Source organism: Crotalus tigris, unplaced genomic scaffold, assembly GCF_016545835.1.
Source record: "Crotalus tigris isolate CLP2741 ecotype Arizona unplaced genomic scaffold, ASM1654583v1 scf7180000020772.1195989, whole genome shotgun sequence".
In the NCBI taxonomy this organism is placed as follows: domain Eukaryota; kingdom Metazoa; phylum Chordata; class Lepidosauria; order Squamata; family Viperidae; genus Crotalus; species Crotalus tigris.
Window position 1 is genome coordinate 399394 of NW_024098171.1, and position 21325 is coordinate 420718.

The 21325-nt window shown below is 46.0% G+C and overlaps 1 protein-coding gene across 2 annotated transcripts in view; it reads left to right on the plus strand.

Annotated features, from left to right (window-relative positions):
• The window catches only part of ATRN (attractin), a 176695-nt gene that overhangs the window by 23007 nt on the left and 132363 nt on the right, over positions 1 to 21325 (plus strand). For both annotated transcript variants that reach the window (XM_039368375.1, XM_039368374.1), the window contains exons 2-3: positions 18413 to 18496; positions 20353 to 20466. In XM_039368375.1, the coding sequence (XP_039224309.1) occupies positions 18413 to 18496; positions 20353 to 20466 (198 nt within the window). The remainder of the gene's footprint in view (positions 1 to 18412; positions 18497 to 20352; positions 20467 to 21325) is intronic.

The following is a 21325-nucleotide window of genomic DNA, read 5'->3' on the forward strand; positions in this document are numbered from 1 at the left end:
CCTTGGAGGTCATCTAGTCCAACCCCCTGTTGAGGCAGGAAACCCTACACCAGTGGTTCTCAACCTGTGGGTCGGGACCCCATTTGGGGTCGAACGACCATTTCACGGGGTCGCCAAACAACGCAGTCCGCCATTTTTTCCCCCCTTTTCCTTAGCTGTGCTACTCCCTTTTCTTCTATTGGCTTTTGAAAAAAGCTGTATCAGAGGCATACAGCATCATCTATCTCCTTTCCACAACACAGTCCTCTCAGCAGTTGGCCTAGGCCTAGCCCCCTTCATGACTCGTGGACTTCAACTCCCAGAATTCCTGAGCCAGCATGGCTCAGCTTGGAAACCTCTCGCTTTCCCCTCAGCATGGCTGGCTCAGGAATTCTGGGAGTTGAAGTCCACGAGTCATAAAAGAGCCAAGGTTGCCTACCTCTGACCTAGGCCTAGACCACTTTATGACTGGGGGACTTCAACTCCCAGAATTCCTGAGCCAGCATGGCTCAGCTTGGAAACCTCTCCCTTTCCCCTCAGCATGGCTGGCTCAGGAATTCTGGGAGTCCACCAGTCATAAAAGAGCCAAGCTTGCCCACCCCTGGCCTAGGGCCTAGGCCCCTTCATGATTCGTGGACTTCAACTCCCAGAAATCCTCAGCCAGCCATGCTGAGGGGAAAGGGAGAGGTTTCCAAGCTGAGCCCTGCTGGCTCAGGAATTCTGGGAGCTGAAATCCACGAGTCATAAAGCGGCCTAGGCCTAGGCCAGAGGAAGGCCACCTGGGCTCTTTTATGACTTGTGGACTTCAACTCCCAGAATTCCTGAGCCAGCCATGCTGAGGGGAAAGAGAGAGGTTTCCAAGCTGAGCCATGCTGGCTGAGGAATTCTGGGAGTTGAAGTCCACGAGTCATAAAAGAGCCAAGGTTGCCTACCGCTGTTCTAGACCATCATCATCTATCTCCTGTCTACAACACAGTTCTTTCATCAGTTCCAAGATGGCCCCACACCCATTTGCACTACTCAAGTGACCCTGAGGACACAGGTAAACCTCCAGGTGGTCTCAACGACTCTCTAAAACAGTGGTTCTCAAACTTTTTAATGCCGCGACCCCCAACTGGTCGTAAGTCGAGGACTACTCAACTGGTCGTAAGTCGAGGACTACTCAACTGGTGCAGCACCGTTTGCAGAATGGGACTTTTGGCGGGCTCAGCAGGGCAGAGACAGCCTGGACAATTCCTATTGGCTTTTGAAAGCCAATAGAATTAGACTCTATTCAAGAGAGTCTATTCTATTGGCTTTCAAAAGCCAATAGAATAAAAGGGAGTAGCACAGCTAAGGAAAAGGGGGAAAAAAATGGCGGACTGCGTTGTTTGGTGACCCCCATGAAATGGTCGTTTGACCCCAAATGGGGTCCCGACCCACAGATTGAGAACCACTGCTCTAAAACAGTGTTTCCCAAACTTGACAATTTTAAGGCATGAGGACTTCAACTCCCAGAATTCCACAGCCAGCAACGCTGGCTGTGGAATTCTAGGAATTGAAGTCCACATGCCTTAAAATTGTCAAGTTTGGGAAACACTGCTCTAAAAGAAGGCAAATGACCAGCTGTCTGCACATGTTCCTTGGGGATTATATATTTTCCCAACCGTTATATGTGTCTTAAATTAGCCAGCTATCATTTGCACAGCGGTTGCAAATGAGACATTCAATTGCCTTCCAATTGTCATCTGGAGGTTACTGGCTAAGGTCACGGCCCTATTTGGATTAAATAGAATTATTAACTAGGAAGTTAAGAACAGCACACTGCCCAGATTAAAAAGTAAAAAAAAATATTCCAGTATTTCAGGGGCTACCACAAAGAAGAGGTGGGGGATCAACTTATTCTCCAAAGCAGCTGTGAAGGCAGGACAAGAAGCAACGGATGGAAACGAATCAAGGAGAGAAGCAACCGGGAATTAAAGAGAAATTTTCTAACAGTGAGGACAATTAACCAGTGGAACAACCTGCCTCTAGAAGCGGTGAATGCTCCAACACTGGAGGTTTTTAAGAAGAGACTGGACGGCCATTTGCCTGAAATGGTGTGGGGTTTTCCTGCCTGAGCAGGAGGTTGGACTAGATGACCTCCAAGGTCCCTTCCAACGCTGTCCTTCTGTTAAAGCGGCTTTCTCAGCATTCAAAAGGACATGGCTGCTTTAATAAGAAACATCTTTCTCAAATATCTTGCACGACCCCTAAAGATTATCATATCCGGTTAAGGAAGCGGAATGAGCAAGTCACCAAATCACCAATACCCCCTGGATGTTAAATCCATCCACAGAAGGGATTCTCCCAACCTTTAATTAAATGCCATTTACTCCATGTGTGTGTCTTCTTCGCATGTATTATTGGCCAACGGAAAGGTCACCCACCTTTTAACGTGCTTTCGCAACCTGCCTAATCACGCCAAGGATGTTCTGAGATCTGCGCTGATGCAATTCTGGCATTCTTCTGCGCAAAACGAGATCAAGAGAGATAAACCAATTACCGAAAATAGAAAATAACCAGTGCATTTCTCTCGATCGTCCCCGTAGCGCAATTTAGAAAGAAGTCAACACAGGTTAAGGGGAAAAAAAAAAAAAAGTGACGAGCACACCGAGGAACGCTGGGAGAAGCCACAATGCAGTAAAAAAAAACAAACGGCGTCTTTTTGTTATTTCCAATTTTTAATCACGTTATCGTGATCCGGGGCAAACCAGAACCATTTGCGAAAGGTATTTTAGTGTGCGTTTCGGAAGTATGAAAATGTGTAAGTTGTTTTGTGAAAGAGAAAAAGGGGGGGGGGGTGGAATTCTCCAGTCAGCTTACAATTGTAAGTGCCTTTTTCTCCTTCAGATACGGAGCGAAAGTCCACCCCAGAGGAACCCTTTTAAAAGTAGTCCTCAACTTACGACCACAAGGGAGCCCAAAATGTTCATTGTTAAGTGAGACATTTGTTAAGTGAGCTGTACCCCATTTTACGACCTTCCTTGCCACAGTTGTTACGTGAATCCCCTGGACAGCCCTTTGTCTGAAATGGTATAGGCTTTCCTGCCTGAGCAGGGGGTTGGACTAGATGACCTCCAAGGTCCCTTCCAACTACTACTACTACTACTACTACTACTACTACTACTACTACTACTACTACTACTACTTCCTCCTCCTCCTCTTCTTCTTCTTCTTCCTCTTCTTCTTCTTCCTATTATTATTATTATTATTATTATTATTATTATTATTATTTTTATTAACTTTGAGCGGGTGGGACAAAACTCACTTAACCACCCGTCTCGCTTAGCGACAGAAACGTTCAGCTGAATGGCTGTAAATCCCAGGACTACTTGCAAAGCTCTCCAAACTTTGTTGTTGTTGTTGTTAATTGCAAAGTCGTGTCCGACCCATCGCGACTCCATGGACAACTTTTAGTACTGTCCGTGGGGTTTTCATGGCAAAGATACTGGAGTGGTTTGCCATTTCCTTCTCCAGTGGATCACATTTTGTCAGAACTCTCTGCTATGACCTGTCCGTCTTGGGTGGCCCTGCACGGCATAGCTTATACCTTCATTGAGTTACACAAGCCCCTTCGCCACGACAAGGCAGTAATCCATAAAGGGGCTCCAAACTTTAAACAGCTAATTTTGTCGGTGGCAACGTGCCACGCTCCGCTTTTCCTACAATTTACGTGACGGGTGACGAATATTTAATTGCTCCTTTTTGCGCTTAATGAAGTTGAGAGAAATTTAATTCTCCCGTAAAAGGTAGGCGCAACAGGCGATTAATCTTCCAGGTGTTGTAAGATTCTCAGCGAGTTGGGGAGACGCAACTCGGAATTAGTCGTCCTTGCTAATGTACTGCGCTGTAAATCACGGGCTAATGTACTGAAAATCACCTCGGTGTCTATTAATAGATCCAAATTTATGTCCAAATTTATGCATTAGTCGGTTTGTCTTGTGCTTGTATTTGTGGCTTGCTGAGAAAGAAAAAAAATGAAATAAGCTCGCCTTTTAATTTTTGGCTTTATGGGTACATCAAGATCTGTTTAGCACAGGTGGATTAGCAGAGACTGGATCTTTTTGCAGGTAGTCCTCAACTTACGACCGCAAATGAACCCCCAAATTTCCGTTGCTAAGTGAAACGTGTTAAGTGAATTTTGCCCCCATTTTGCCACCTTTCTTGTCACAGCTATTAAGTAAATCACTGCAGTCCTTAAATTAGTAGTAGTAGTAGTAATAATAATAATAATAATACCACCATCGGCATTGACAAATTCCCCATTAGTCAATTGCAAAAGGCGGCCTTACTAGGAACTGCTTCCATCCTGCGACGATATCGGTAACACCATCAAACATCCACATCTGCCTATCCCAGGTCCTGGGTAAGGACTCGATAGGTAGACAACAATGCCAAATCCAGTCTGAACATCTGGCTGACTGTGTGATGATCCTCAATAATAATAATAATAATAAAGTGGGAAGGAACCTTGGTGGTCATCTAGTCCAACCCCCTGCTCAGGCAGGAAACCCTATACCCTTTCAGACAAATGGCTGTCCAGTCTCTTCTTAAAGATTTCCAGTGTTGGAGCATTCACTGCTTCTGGAGGCAGGCTGTTAATAATAATAAATAAAGTGGGAAGGGACCTTGGAGGTCATCTAGTCCAACCCCCTGCTCAGGCAGGAAACCCTATACCCTTTCAGACAAATGGCTGTCCAGTCTCTTCTGAAAAGCTTCCAGTGTTGGAGCATTCACCGCTTTTAGAGGCAGGTTGTTAATAATAATAATAAAGTTGGAAGGGACCTTGGTGGTCATCTAGTCCAACCCCCCCTGCTCAGGCAGGAAACCCTGCCTAGACCATTTCAGACAAATGGCTGTCCAGTCTCTTCTTCAAGTAACACGGTTCCGAAGCGAATCTTGGCTTTTGCTCGTCCGAAGGTCGGAAAAGGCGATCACACGATCCCGGGACACGACAACCGTCATAAATACGAGTCCGTCGCCAAGCGTCTGAATTTAGGTCACGTGACTATGGGGGGGCTGCGACGGTCGTAAGTGGGAGACACGGTCACAAGTCCCCTTTTAAAGTGCAGTTATCACTTTCAAGGGTCCCTAAACGATCTGTCTTTGCGTCGCAACGTCGGACTGATGGAGCCGTCCGTGTTTTGTCCTCCAGGTTCGTCCTTCTCCTGCTCAGGCCTGGCTGGCTCCCTGGATGGGGATGAATGTGACACGGCTAATATTTGGAAAAATGAGATAGTTGGGAGGGTTGATCAAGCATTGAAAATCTCATTACAGGCTTAAAAGGGTCATCCCTCCCGTGCAGGAGCCCTGGCGCCCAGCGCCAGGGCTGGAAGTTGTTAGGTGTGCGTTGTGGTGTTTCACATTTGACACAGCCTGAGACACAAGTTGCAGAATCTCTCTTCCCTTTACTTGCCTTGGTAGGTCAGACCAGGAGAAGACTTTTTCTCCTCTGGTTTGTATTGTCCCCTCCTCCTCCTCCTCCTCCTCCTCCTCCTCCTCCTCCTCCTCCTCCTCCTCCTCCTCCTCCTCCTCCTCCTTCTTTCTCCTTTCTTCTCTTTCCCCCTTCTTCTCCTTCTCTCTCTCTCCCTCTCTTCCTTCCCTTCTCTTTCCTCCTCTTCCTCTTTCTCCTCCTCCTCCTCCTCTTCTCTTCCTCCCCCTCTTCTCCTTCTCCTTCTCTCTCTCTTCCTTCCCTTCCCTTCTCTTCTCTTCCCTTTCCTCTTCTTCCTTCTTCTTTCTTCTTTCTTCTCTTCCTCCCCCTCTTCTCCTTCTCTCTCTCTTCCCTTCCCTTTCCTCCTCCTCCTTCTCCTCCTCCTCCTTCTCTTCCTCCTCCTCCTCCTCTTTTTTCTTTCTTTTCCTCCCCCTCTTCTCCTTCTCCTCCTCTTCCTTCCCTTCCCTTTCCTCCTTCTCCTCCTCCTCCTTCTTCTCTTTCTCCTCCTCCTCTTTCTTCTTTCTTCTCTTCCTCCCCCTCTTCTCCTCCTCCTCTCTCTCTTCCTTCCCTTCTCTTCTCTTCGCTTTCCTCCTCCTCCTCTTTCTTCTTCTCTTCCTCCCCTCCTTCTCTCTCTCTTCCTTCTCTTCCTTCTCTTCCCTTCTCTTCCGTTCTCTTTCCTCCTCCTTTCTTCTCTTTCTCCCCCTCTTCTCCTTCTCCTTCTCTCTTCCTTCCCTTCCCTTCTCTTCCCTTTCCTCCTTCTCCTCCTTCTCCTTCTTCTCTTCTCCTCCTCTCTTCTTCTCTTCCTCCCCTCTTCTCCTCTCTCTCTTCCTTCCCTTCCCTTCTCTTCCCTTTCCTCCTTCTCCTCCTCCTCTTCCTTCTTTCTTCTCTTCCTCCCCCTTTTCTCCTCTCTCTCTTCCTTCTCTTCTCTTCTCTTCTCTTCTCTTCTCTTCTCTTCTCTTCCCTTCCCTTCCCTTCCCTTCCCTTCCCTTCCCTTCCGTTCCCTTTCCTCCTCCTCCTTTCTTCTCTTTCTCCCCTTCTTCTTCTCTTTCTCTCTGTCTTCCTTCCCTTCTCTTCCCTTTCCTCCTCCTTCTCTTTCTCCTTTCTTCTCTTCTTCCCCCTCCTTCTTTCTTCTCTTCCTCCCCCTTTCCCCTCCTCTTCCTCCTCCTCCTCCTCCTCCTCCTCCTCCTCCTTGTAGTTTTTAATTTAGTAACACAGCTGTGAGGTGAATCAGGCTTCCTCTATTCACTTTCCTTGTGGGAAGGTCAGATCACCTGACCCAGGGACACTGCGACCGTCATAAATATGAGTCAGTTGCCGAGCGCCTGAATTTTCATCCTGTGACCCTGGGGAGACTGCCAGGGTAGGAAACGGTCCTGAGTCCCTTTTTTCCAGTGCCCTTGTACATTTGAATGGTCATGAAACGAACTGTCGTAAGTCGAGGACTTGTTGGCATCCTGCAAGAGTGGTAACCTTGCCTGCCTGCCTTCCGTTACCGTTTCAAGGCAGGGATTCTGCGAGCAGAAAAACCATGCTGCCCTCCGTTAGCAACCTTAAGAAAAAGCTTTCTAATCAAAACTGACAGCAAATCTGAACGGGGGAATTCCTCCCAATTAGATGGGATTAGAGATAATGGCTTGCAGCAGGGCAGCAACTTCCAGCCTAATGGATTCCTGCCCTCATTTCCAGTCTTTTTGAAAAGTGTCTGGGAAAATGGAAGGGGAAAAAAAAGAGAGAGAGAAAAAAAAAAAACCTCGGGATCCTTTGGCATCAGACGGGTCTTTTTTTGCAGGACCAGGCGGGGAAGTAAAATAAGCCGCGTTTCACCTGAATTCCTTACCTGTTGTGCTTGCGACGGCGCAGACAGCCTGAATCGTGGCACAGAATTTTAAAAGTCAGACGACTGCATAGCTGAACCCTTTTATTTTATTGGGCTAAGTGCGATTAAGACACGCAAGGAATCTGTCTTTGCTACAGAAACACTTAAGACAGTGGTTCTCCACCTGTGGGTCGGGACCCCATTTGGAGGTCGAACGCCCATTTCACGGGGGTCGCCAAACAACGCAGTCCGCCATTTTCCCCCCCCTTTTCCTTAGCTGTGCTCCTCCCTTTTATTCTCTTGGCTTTTGAAAGCCAGTAGAAGAGACTCTCTTGAATAGAGTCTAATTCTATTGGCTTTCAAAAGCCAATAGGAATTGTCCAGGCTTTCTCTGCCCTGCTGAGCCCGCCAAAAGTCCCAGTCTGCAAACGGTGCTGCACCAGTTGAGTAGTCCTCGACTTACGACCAGTTGAGTAGTCCTCGACTTACGACCGGTTGGGGGGGGTCGCGGCGTTAAAAAGGTTGAGAACCACTGGTTAAAGACAAGGACAGGAAAAGCTGGGCTGATCATTGGCAAACAGGCCCTGGCGTCTCTGAACAGCCAAGAGTGGGGATTCCCAACTTTTAGGTTTGACGTTCCTTTACAGAATGTCACAGGCATTCTGGAGAGGAGGAGGAGGAGGAGGAGGAGGAGGATTGTAGAGTCCTTGGCGCTCTCTGAGCTTTGTGGTTTCCTTGCAGACATTTCATGGCCCAACTAGGGAACGTCATCAGTGCTAGAAGGAAGTGAGGTTTGCAGGGAGGAGGAGGAGGAGAGGAGGAGGAAGATTGTAGAGTCCTTGGCGTTCTCTGAGCTTCGTGGTTTCCTTGCAGAAGGAGAAGGAGAAGAGGGGGAGGAAGAGAAGAAAGAAGAAAGAGAAGGAGGAGGAGGAGGAGGAAAGGGAAGAAAAGGGAAGGGAAGGAAGAGAGGGAGAAGGAGAAGAGGGGGAGGGAGAGAAGAAAGAAAGAGAAGAGGGGGAAGAAGAGAAGAAAGGAGGAGGAGGAGGAGGAGGAGGAGGGGGGAAGGGAAGGGAGAGAGAAGAAGGAGAAGAAGGGGAGGGAGAGAAGAAAGAAGAAAAGGAGAAGGAGAACGGGGCAGAAGAGAAGAAAGGGGAAGGAGGAGGAGGAGGAGGAAAGGGAAGGGAAGGAAGAGAGAGAAGAAGGAGAATTGGGGGAGAGAGAGAAGAAAGAGAAGGAGAAGAGGGGGAGGAAGAGAAGAAAGAGAAGGAGGAGGAAGAGTTGAAGTCCACCAGTCATAAAAGGGCCAAGTTTGAAGACCCCCCTGATACAGACTTTAAAGAGGAGTGGATTTCAATTCCCAGAATTCCTCAGCCAGCGTGCCTGGCTGAGGAATTCTGGGAGTTGAAGTCCACAAGTCATAAAAGGGCTAAGTTTGAAGACCCCTGATATAGACTTTAAGAGGAGTGGGCTTCAACTGCTGAGGAATTCTGGGAGTTGAAGTCCACAAGTCATAAAAGGGCCAAGGTTGAAGACCCCCTGCTCTAGTCCTCTGGAACTACTGAACAATTCTGCCTAATGTGGTTTTTCAGGTACTTGAAGATGGCGATTGCCCGGCTTCCTTTTTCTCCCACAGGCCAAACATCCCCAGTGCCTCCAGCCCACTCAACTGTTTTTCAGTAAAGTCCCATCTTTTATATGCTTCTAAATTTAACTTCTCTTCCTGGAATTACAAACCCACTTACCCCTTTCGGCTCAATTGCTTATTGAATGAAAATTCAATTTACTCTTGGTTGAGCGGTCATAATATGTTTTGCATACTGTTTCCACTAAAGGCTATTTCTATAGAATTTATGCCCGGCGAAATATCATAATGAAATCATCTGTTTTGACATAAATAAGTCGGAATTGCTGTTTTATATATGTATCTATCAAGCCTTTCCAAACAGCGTGGAGATTGGGTATCTGATTTATTGCTGCGGGTTTCAAGCCCAATCTTCTGTCGGGAGAAACTCATTCTGGCATGTTGTTACAGTTACTGATTTCCTCTCGTAGAATTGTAGGGCTGGAAGGGGATCTTGGAGGTCTTCTAGTCCATCCCTTGTCCAAGGCAGGAGTTCAGTCCCATTCCAGACAAATGGATGTCCAATCTCTTCTTAAGAACCTCCAGTGATGGTGCAGCCACAACTTCTGAAGACAAGCTGTTGCATTGGTTAGAGTAAAGTAGAGTAGAGTAGAGTAGAGTAGAGTAGAGTAGAGTAGAGTAGAATAGAATAGAATATGGAATGGAATGTGGAATGGAATGGAATGGAATGGAATAGAATAGAAATAAGAATGGAAAGGAATAGAATAGAAATAAGAATGGAATGGAATGGAAATAAGAATGGAATAGAATAGAAATAAGAATGGAAAGGAATAGAATAGAAATAAGAATGGAATGGAATGGAATGGAAATAAGAATGGAATGGAAATAAGAATGGAATGGAATAGAATAGAAACAAGAATGGAATGGAATAGAAATAAGAATGGAATGGAATAGAATAGAAACAAGAATGGAATGGAATGGAAATAAGAATGGAATGGAATAGAATAGAAATAAGAATGGAATGGAATAGAATAGAAATAAGAATGGAAAGGAATAGAATAGAAATAAGAATGGAATGGAATGGAAATAAGAATGGAATGGAATAGAATAGAAATAAGAATGGAATGGAATGGAATAGTTGAAAGGGACCTTGGAGGTCTTCTAGTCCAGCCCCCTGCTCGAGCAGGAGAACCTATACTATTTCAGACAAGTGACTGTCTAGTCTCTTCTTAAAAACCTATGTGCCTATGATTTCTGGAGGCAAGCAGTTCCACTGGTTAATTGTTCTCACTGCTTAGGAAGTTTCTCCTTAATTCCAGGTTGCTTCTCTCCTTGATCAGTTTCCAACCATTGTTTCTCGTCCTTCCCTCTGGTGCTTTGGAGAACAACGTGACCCCCTCTTCTTTGTGGTAGCCCCCCAAATACTGGAAGACTGCTATCATGTCTCCCCTATTTCTTCTTTTCTTTAGACTAGCCAGGCCCAAGTCCCGCAGCCGTTCTTTGTTCGTTTTAGTCTCCAGGCCTTGGATCCTCCTAGTTGCTCTTCTCTGGATTTTTTTTTCTCAAACTCTCAACGTCTTTTTTGTAGTAGGGCGACCAAAATTGGTTGCAGTATTCCAGGTGTGGCCTCACTAGGGGCTTTATAAAACGGTACTTCCCCCCCATTGACTTTGCTTGTCAAAAAGTCGCAAAAGGGGATCATGTGACAGCCCCGGGACACGGCGACCGTCATAGAGACGAGTCAGTTGCCAGTTGCTCGAATTTTGATCACGTGACCACGGGGGATGCTGCAAGTGTGAAACTCCTTTTTCTTAATGATATTAACAGAGGGACGGAATCAAGATCACGTGAAGTGTTGATACCACTTTACAAAGCCTTGGGAAGGCCACACTTGGAAGACTGCATCCAGTTTTGGCCGCCACGATGTAAAAAAGATGTTGAGACTCTGGAAAGAGTGCAGAGAAGAGCCACAAAGATGATCAGGGAACTGGAGGCTAAAACATGTATAAGGAACGGTGGCTGGAATTGGGGATGTCTAGTCTAATGAAGAGAAGGACGAGGGGGGACAGGATAGCAGCCTTCCAGTATCTCAGGGGCTGTCCCAAAGAAGAGGGAGTCAAGCTATTCCCCAAAGCGCCTGAAGGCAGAACAAGAAGCAACGGATGGAAACTAATCAAGGAGAGAAGCAACCTGGAACTAAGGAGGAATTTCCCTGAAAGTGAGAACAGTTAATCAGGGGAACAACCTGCCACCAGAAGCGGTGAATGCTCCAACACTGGAAGTTTTCAAGAAGAGACTGGATAGCCATTTGTCTGAAATGGTGTAGGGTTTCCTGCCTGAGCAGGGGGTTGGACTAGATGACCTCCAAGGTCCCTTCCAACTTTATTATTTTGGATCATCGCACAGTCAGCCAGATGTTCAGACTGGATTTGGCATTTTGTCTACCTATCGAGTCCTTACCCAGGACCTGGGATAGGCAGATGTGGATGTTTGATGGTATTACAGATCTCGTCGCAGGATGGAAGCAGTTCCTAATAAGGCCGCCTTTTGCAATTGACTAATAGCGAATTTGTCAATGCCAATGTGTTCAAGTGGTGCTCCAGTTGTTTTGGGATTGCACCCAAGGAGCCTATTACTATTGGTACTACCCTTGCTTGCTTTTGCCACAGTCTTTCTATTTCTATTTGTAATAATTTGTATTATTATTTTTATTATTATTATTATTTATTATTATTATTATTATATTGTAACTTTGAATTGTCGCTAAACATAAGCTGAGGACTATTTATAATCACGGTGTAACTGAACAACTCTTATCATTGGGGGTGGGGGAGTGAAATAACCGATAATTGCTTATTTTAGAATATAACTGCTACAATGGTTCTTTATGTAGGTATTACTTTACCAAGATGATGTAATTATCAACCCGGGGCACTGTTGACAATTTAACCTAAAAAAAAAAAAAAAAAAGGGATTGTCAGTTGTGTTAAAGAAACACGATGACTTTAGGCTGAATTTTACTCCATAATTGCATTTGCAAATAAGCAAAACTGTTTTTGGGAAGTCCAAAGCGCTTGTGGTTGCTATTTTATGCTGGAGATACATTTTTAGAAAGAACCATCCTTCCTGTGTTAATGAGAAGGAAATGCTTTTTTAAAACAACATGCGCTTACAGTTTACATTTGTAAAACAAAACAAAAAACCGTTTTGCCCAGATCACTGGAAGACATGGGTAGACCTCTGAAATGGATTTAGAAGTTTGTTTGTGTTGATTTAAACATTGCCAGTAAGAGAGAAAGAGAAAAAGAAAGAGAGAGAGAGAGGGAGGGAGGGAGGGAGGGAGGGTGGGAGGAGAAAGGAAGGAAGAAGGAAGACAGAGAAAAAAGAAAGGAAGGAAGAGAAAGAAAAGAAGGAAGGAAGGAAGGAAGGAAGGAAGAAACAAAGGAAGGAAGGAGAGCAAAGGAGGAAGGAAGAAGGGAGAAAGACAAAGAAAGAAAAAAGAAAGAAGGAGAAAGGAAAGGAAGGAGGAAGAAAGGAGGGAAGAAGGAAGGAAGAAAGACAGGGAAGAAAGGAAGGAAGAAGGAAGGAAAGACAGGGAAGAAAGGAGGGAAGAAGGAAGGAAGGAAAGGAAAAAGAAGAAAGGAAGGGAAGAAAGGAGGGAGGAAGGAAGGAAGGCAAGGGAGAAAGGAAAGGAGGGAGGAAGGAGGAAAGAAAGAAGGAAGACAAAGAAAAAGAAAGAAAAAGGAAGGAAAGGAGAGGAAAGGAGGGAGAAAGAAAAGGAGATATGAAGAAAGGAAAGGAGGAAGAAAGAAAACAGAAAGAAAAAGGGGAAGGAAGAAAGGGGAGAAAGGAAAGGAAGGAGGAAGAAAGAAGGAAGACAAAGAAAGGATGGAAGGGAAAAAGAAGAAAGGGAGGGAGGAAAGGAAGGGAGGAAGGAAAGAAGGAAGGAAGAAAGAAAGAAAGAAAGAAAGAAAGAAAGAAAGAAAGAAAGAAAGAAAGAAAGAAAGAAAGAAATACACAGTTGGAGATTTGTTGATAAGAAATCAGCGTAAAAATAATCAGGGATGTGTCTTCCGTCCTGGCTTTTCCTCAGTGATCACAGAGTGCCAAAATGTTCGCCGTATCCCAAGTGAGACCCATTATTTTTAGAATGGGCTAATTAAGACAGGAGGCGCTGCCATTTAGTACATTGTTTGGAGAACATTCGATTTTAATACCTGTTGTAAAGTTCAGGCAGAGGCAACCTTTTGGGGGGGGGGGGCTGTTGGGACTTTCGGAGAACGTGATGGGTGTCGCCATTTAGGTTGTGACTAGAATCCTTGGGCTCATGGACAAGAACAGTAATGGCCGAGATCTGGGTTTTTACTTTTAAGGAAGATATTATTTCCCCTCCCTGAGGCTCCCATGCAGCTCCGGCTGAAAGTGATTCTGAATGACTTTACACGCCAGTATACAATACCGGGATTAAAACATCGTCCTCGGAAAAACCGAGACGGGTGAACCACAAGCACAGAGCAGAATTTCTGTGGCTGAGCGAGGCCGCTGTTAAATGAAACCGGCCCGATTTCCAAAGCGCCTGAAGGCAGGACAAGAAGCAAGGGGTAAGCAAGGCTAAAACATATAAGGAAAGGTTGATGGAATTGGGTATGTCTAGTTTAATGAAGAGAAGGAGGAGTATGTTCCAGTCTCTCAGGGGCTGCCCCAAAGAAGAGGGAGTCAAGCTATTCTCCAAAGTGCCTGAAGGCAGGACACGAAGCAACGGATGGAAACTAACCAAGGAGAGAAGCAACCTAGAACTAAGGAGAAACTTCCTGGCAGTGAGAACAATTAACCAGTGGAACAGCCTGCCTCCAGAAGTGGTGAATGCGCCAACACTGGAAGTTTTTAAGAAGAGACTGGACAGCCATTTGTCCGAAATGGTGTAGGGTTTCCGGCCTAAGCAGGAGGTTGGACTAGATGACCTCCAAGGTCCCTTCCAACTTTACTATTGTTGTTGTTGTTGTTATTATTATTATTATTATTATTATCATCAATGGCCTTTGGATATTAGACATCATCAGTGCTAGTAAGTGTTTACTAGCACTGATGATGTTACCTAGTTGGGTGATGAAATATCTACAACACCAAGCTCAAAGAGCAGGGAGGATGCCACATCCCCCCCTCCTCCTCCTCTTCGCCACAATCCCTACTCCCATCTAGCACTGATGATGTTACCTAGTTGGGTCATGAAACATCTGCAAGAAAACAGCCAATCTTGTTGTTGTTAATGGCGAAGTCGTGTCCGACCCATCGCGACCCCATGGACCACGTTCCTCCACGTCTTCCTGTCCTCTGCCATCTTCTGGAGTCCATTTAAGTTCACGCCTCCTGCTTCAGGGACTCCATCCAGCCATCTCATTCTCTGTCGTCTCCTTCTTCTATTGCCCTCCATCTTTCCCAGCATTAGGCCCTTCTCCAGTGAGTCCTTCCTTCTCATTAGGTGGCCAAAGTACTTGAGTTTCAACTGGATTTGATGATTGTTAAATGTGATCCACTGGAGAAGGAAATGGCAAACCACTCCAGTATCTTTGCCATGAAAACCCCATGGACAGTACTAAAAGGCAGCCAATCTTAGAGAGCACCAAAGACCCCACAGTCGTCGTCGTTGTCATCCTCCCCCTCCCCCTCCTCCTCCTCCTTCTCCTTCTTCCTCCTCCTGTCCACAAATCTTTCTCCCTTCTAGCACTGATGATGTTACCCAACTGGGTCATGAAACGTCTACCAGAAAACCCCCAAGCTCAGAGAGCATCAAGGACCCCACATTCCTCCTCCTCCTCCTCAAACCCCACTCCCTTCTCGCACTGATGATGTTACTCAGTTGGGTCATGAAACGTCTACCAGAAAACCCCCAAGGTCAGCCCCCAAGGACCCCCGATGAGATAATTTCTCCAAGGAAAGACCGCTGGACTCTTCCTCCTGGCCGAGCACCAGCAGCTCGGGATGTTCGCTCCGTTGAAGGATCGATTCCCATCACCCATTTGTTAAATAAAATAAAATACAATTCTCAGCTCGCCTCCGCCTACCTCCACCAATCTCAACGCCCTTGAGAGGCATCGGACCGCCGATGGGAAGACATTGACCCACCCTAGCTGGGAGGAAGAATCCGGCTGCAGGTAGCCACTGCGAAAACCTTTTGTGGCGTCCGATGACATTTACTCAGTCTGAATTAGCTTACAAGGGCCTGCTCGTCCTTTTGTGAAATAGGACAGGTGTGAAATATTGCTTAGGTACTGGAACGCCAGCTTCACTCCTTCAGGGCTGAAGCTCTTCCCCGCTGTAGTAAATTTCTCCTCTGTGTAAGTAACCGTCATTGCTCTGGGATGTAAAACGGGGGGTCTAACGATTTCCGTGTAACATCGCTGGAGAGGAAGGCACGTCGCCCAGCATCTTTTTCTTGTACAGACAAGGATTGTTTGCGCTTTCAAAGTCTGTTTGTTTGCTATCAATTACCAGCAGGGCACCGGCTGAATTGATCCTCGAGGGCTCTTAGCGCATTTTAATTCGAAGACGTGGGCTGTTTTCCAAAAAGCCGGGCGTCAAGACGAAGCGAGACGAAGCGAAGCCTCTGGATCTGTATTTCCTCCTGTGCGCTTTATTTTATTTTATTTATTTTGCATAACTGCTCTTCAACTTAACAAGGTGTCTCCGTTTAACGCAGTGGTTCTCAACCTTTTTAATGCCGCGACCCCCAACTGGTCGTAAGTCGAGGACTTTGCAGAATGGGACTTTTGGCGGGCTCAGCAGGGCAGAGACAGCCTGGACAATTCCTATTGGCTTTTGAAAGCCAATAGAATTAGACTCTATTCAAGAGAGTCTATTCTATTGGCTTTCAAAAGCCAATAGAATAAAAGGCAGTAGCACAGCTAAGGAAAAGGGGGGGAAAAATGGCGGACTGTGTTGTTTGGCGACCCCCGTGAAATGGTCGTTCGACCCCAAATGGGGTCCCGACCCCCAGGTTGAGAACCACTGGTTTAACGACAGCACTGAAAAAAGGGACTTATGACTTAACAACTATCCTAGCTCCCCGTGGGACGTGTGATTAAAATGTGTGGGCTTGGCAACTGGCATGTACTTTAAAACAGTTGCATCACGATGTAAAAAAGATGTTGAGATTCTGGAAAGAGTGCAGAGAAGAGCAACAAAGATGATTAGGGGACTGGAGGCTAAAACATATAAGGAACGGTTGCTGGAATTGGGTATGTCTAGTTTAACGAAGAGAAGGACGAGGGGGGACGGGATAGCAGTATTCCAATATCTCAGGGGTTGCCCTAAAGAAGAGGGAGTCAAGCTATTCTCCAAAGCACCGGAAGGCAGGACAAGAAGCAACGGGTGGAAACTGATCCAGGAGAGAAGCAACCTGGAACTAAGAAGAAACTTCCTGACAGTTAGAACAATTAACCAGTGGAACCACCTGTCTCCAGAAGCAGTGAATGCTCCAACACTGGAAGTTTTTAAGAAGAGATTGGACAGCCATTGGTCCGAAATGGTACCATAGGATTTCTTGCCTGAGCAGGGAGTTGGACTAGATGACCTCCAAGGTCCCTTCCAACTTTACTGCTGCTGCTGCTGCTGCTGCTACTACTATTATGATAGGTAGGTAGGTAGGTAGGTAGGTAGGTAGGTAGGTAGGTAGGTAGGTAGATAGATAGATAGATAGATAGATAGATAGATAGATACTGTAGATCAGTGGTTCTCAACCTTTTTAATGCCGCGACCCCCCCAACCGGTCGTAAGTTGAGGACTAAACCAGTCGTAAGTCGAGGACTACCCAACCGGTCGTAAGTTGAGGACTTTTCTTGCCTGGGAGCACTGTGCATGCATGGTGCCGCCCCCTGCGCCGGCCGAGGCGTAGCTGGCAAGCGACAGAGACGGCGCAGGCCGACCACCGGCTGGGCCACCAGCTGGCCCAGCCCAAGGGAGGGAAGGCACCCGCCAGAAAAGGGGGGAAAAAATGGCGGACAGCCTTGCTTGGCGACCCCCGTGAAATGGTCAATCGACCCCAAATGGGGTCACGACCCATAGGTTGAGAACCGCTGCTGTAGATAGTGTAGATAGTGTAAGATAAACCACCATTTAATACAAACCACTGTTTACTGTGTTTACTCCTGGGTGCACGCTCCGACATAGAACACTGGAACGAAAGGTGCCTCCTGACGTTGTGAGTGCTCCAACACTGGGCTCTTTCTTCTTGTCTTCAGCTATTTTTTTTTACTCTTCAGATGTTTTCAGTGGCGTTAAGTGCTTAATGACACTTAATGACATTGAAATGCTGTTTATTAAGCCCACCGTTCAACCGTTGACTTTCTTTGTCTTTCTTTTTCCAATTTGGGGATAGTAAAGGCCCATATCAAGACCTCGCAAGCTTTCCCACCGTGAGAAGCAGAGTGTTATAGGTGGTCCGCAATGTTTTTCACCCTTGGCAAATTTAAGGTGTCTGGACTTCCCCTCCTAGATGTGTGAAGGCCCCATCCCCCCTTTTTTGCTAGTGACACATCCAGGGATTTCCAGCAATATTGCTCTTATAATAATTGCTGTAATAATTGCTAATTGCTACTGTATGCAATGCAGTGCATCGCAGTATGATCTACCTGCAGGTGGGCAGTTAATTTTCCCAAGGGGAAAAAAAAATTGGGTCTGTTGTGGCAGGCCAAGCCGATAGAGCTTTGAAAAATCGATAAATTGCAAAAAAAAAGTAGAATTCACCTTCAAAATAAAGGCAATCCTTGCAGGCTGGACAGGAGCAGCCGGATGTGCCACATAATACAGACCCTCCTCAACTTACAGCAGTTCATTTAGTGACCGTTTAATATTGTGACGATCTTGAAAAAAGTGACCTACGACCGTTTTTCAGAACTTACGACCGCTGCAGCATCCCCTGTGGGGATGGTTGACAACCTGGTTCATATTTATGACGGTTTGCAGCATCCCGGGGGGGGGGGATCACAAGATCCCTCTTTTGCGACCTGATCAAGCGGAAAGTCCATGGAAAAGTCAAATTCACTGAATTGCGTTTCTTAATTTAACAAGCCCAGTGATTCACTTCAGAAACGAGGCAAAGAAAATGTCGTAAAAGGGGACAAAACTCACTTAACAAATGTCTCACTCATCAACCTACATTCTGGACTCGACTGGGGTCATAAGCTGAGGACTGCTTGTACCCAGGTCTGTTCTTAACCCTCGTTCTGCTTTTAAAGCCATCCCTGCATTTTCTGATAGTGGCAAATCCTACAATTGCGATAACGCACAAAATCATTAGGCTTAATTCAAGGTTTGCAACAACAGACCCACACACACACCGCCTCCTCCCTCCTTTCTTTCTTTCTTTCAGCCTTTTTGCCGTCCTTCTGCTGTCCTCCTGTCGTTCTTCTTTCTGAATTGCGGTGGTGCGCAGGCCTGTATAGTTCCAAGCATAACTGCGCCATTTCGTTCGTAAGAAGGGGGTTAATCATCCTGACCCTTTATTTTTAGGGCATTTTGGCTGGCCTACATTTGTAAGTCATAACGGAGTGTTACATCTTTAGTTTTGTTTCCCCCCCCCCCACAGGCTTACCGGATCTTCAGGATACGTAACGGACGGGCCGGGAAATTACAAATACAAAACAAAATGCACGTGGCTGATAGAAGGAAAGTGAGTAACACAGCTTGGTTGTTTTTATGGAACTGAGTTGTCCAGGATTTCATCATTCTTTTATATAATGAGATTGCTGTTCAGTTTGTTTACTCCCCCCCCCCCCTTGGTTGCAGTGGTTTCTCAAGCTTGGGTCACTTTAAGACGAGCGGACTTCAACTCCCAGAATTCCCCAGCCAGCCATGCTGGCTGGGGAATTCTGGGAGTTGAAGTCCACACGTCTTAAATTTGCCCCGTTTGAGATACTCCATTTTGTATGTGCACACAGAGGTGGACTGAAGAATCTGGAGTTGTCTTCTGATGCAAAGAAATGTGAAATTGAGCACCCAAAGAATCTTAAGGAGGAAAGATCTTGGAGAAGGAAGATCTGGACAAGTCCAAAATTAACCTTTTGAGGGTGAAAGAACCTGAAAGACTACACAAGTAGTCCTTGACTACTTGTTTACCAAAAATACTTTTTTACAAGGCAACCGGACTTTCTTGTTTTGTTTTTTTTTGAAGATGTTTTGCATCTCATCCAAGAAGCTTCTTCCACTCTGACTGGATGGTGGGGAATGGAAGGATTTATACTCCTTGCAGACAGCCGGTCAATTGCCTCCTTTTAGAGAGTCGTTGAGACCACTTGGAGGTTTATCTGTGTCCTCAGGGTCACTTGAGTAGTGCAAATGGGTGTGGAGCCATCTTGGAACTGCTGAAAGAACTGTGTTGTAGACAGGAGATAGTTGATGATGGTCTAGAAGAGGGGTAGGCAACCTTGGCTCTTTTATGACTCGTGGACTTCAACTCCCAGAATTCCTGAGCCAGCCACGCTGAGGGGAAAGAGAGAGGTTTCCAAGCTGAGCCATGCTGGCTCAGGAATTCTGGGAGTTGCAGTCCACAAGTCATGAAGGGGACATAGTTTTCCCCATGCTGGCTGAGGAATTCTGGGAGTTGAAGTCCATAAGTCATGAAGGGGCCAAAGTTTCCCCCTTGCTGGCTCAGGAATTCTGGGAGTTGAAGTCCACAAGTCATCAAAGGGCCAAGTTTGAAGACCCCTGATATAGATTTTAAGAGGAGTGGGCTTCAACTCCCAGAATTCCTCAGTCAGCGTGCCTGGCTGAGGAATTCTGGGAGTTGAAGTCCACGAGTCATAAAGTGGCCTAGGCCAAGGCCAGAGGTAGGTAACCTTGGCTCTTTTATGACTCGTGGCTTCAACTCCCAGAATTCCTGAGCCAGCCACGCTGAGGGGAAAGGGAGAGGTTTCCAAGCTGAGCCATACTGGCTCAGGAATTCTGGGAGTTGAAGTCCACAAGTCATAAAAGAGCCAAGGTTGCCTACCTCTGGGCTAGGCCTAGGCTGGGGTCCCGACCCACAGGTTGAGAACCACTGAGCTAGACATAATAACACTAAACCTAGCATGAGAATCAAGGTTGTTGAAATCAGAGATGATAAAGAATTTGCGGGCTGGGGAGCTGGAGGGAAAGCCTGCATTTCAAGCTAATTGGGGAATGTGATTTATGACTATTAATTGGAGGAGGGAATTGTGCTTTGATACTATGTGCTCAGGGGAGGGGAATCCAGTTTTTGGCTTCGATTATGCTAGTGCCGATATTACGCTACTCGAATAAAAGATCCTTTAAGGTAAACAATGCCTCGAGGTTTTTTTAAAGAGTTTCATCTGTCGGAACCACGACACATGTTCCCAAATCACGCACCTTACCGATCGGACTTAAATAAAATGCAAACACTGGATTTCGTTACCAGTCCTGCATGCAAGGTGCTGTGCAAATTGGAAAAGTTATGCTGATGCATTTTTTATGTATTTATTTATTTATTGCTTTGGGGACAGTTATCACCTGATTTTTCTTTCTTTCCAGGCCCAACACGGTCTTGAGGCTCCGTTTTAATCATTTTGCAACAGAGTGCAGCTGGGACCACCTCTACGTCTACGATGGGGACTCCATCTACGCTCCTTTGCTGGCTGCTTTTAGGTAAGAAAAGGTGGGAAACCAGAATTCCTGTCGCGCAACGCGAAGGTCACCGTGGCCTTTTTTGGGATTTAAGGAAGCGGATTAATTTTTCAGCAGCTGCCCGTTTGGTGTCGCCCGGAATGAACTGTTGGAGGCGCCTTTTCATCTCTGGATGCTCTTGAGGGTTTATCCTAGTTGGGGACCAAGCATTGCCATGGGAACGGGGACATTTCGCACAATATGGGGCGAGGGAGGCCGAGAAAGAATTGGGAGAGCATTATTTTACGGTTACCTGTGTTCGATTGGATTTGCATTTTGGTACTTTTCATCCTCTCTGAGGTGATCTAGGAGAAAACATAACACGGAGGGAAAACAGCCTTAAAATTAAAACCTCACAATAACATGCCTAAAAACAGAACAAAACAAAACAAAATAAAAAAGAAACAGAGATGCAAAGGGCGGCGTAAAAAACAACAACAAACAAACCAGAATTGGATTCTGCAATTTTTGTGATCCTACCCAGGTAAACCAAATCTGCTCTGAGTTAGAATAGATCTGATAAACCGCAAGTAGGTTCATTAGATAGGTTCGGCACAAAGAAAGGTCAACCTAATTTGGCACAAAGAAAGGTCAACCGAAATAAATGGAAAGAAAAAAATAAAAGAAAGAGAAAGGAGAAGGAGGGAAGAAGGTAGGGAAAAAAAGGGAGGGGGGAAAGGAGGAAGGAAAAGAAAGAAGGAAGGGTAGATGGGAGAGATGGAGGTAGGGAAGGAAGGAGAACAAAAGAAAGAAAGAAGGAAGGAATGAAGGAAAAAGGAACGAAAGGAAGCAAAGAAGAAAGGAATAACCCCTGGTAGAGGGTTTCCTGCCTGAGCAGGGG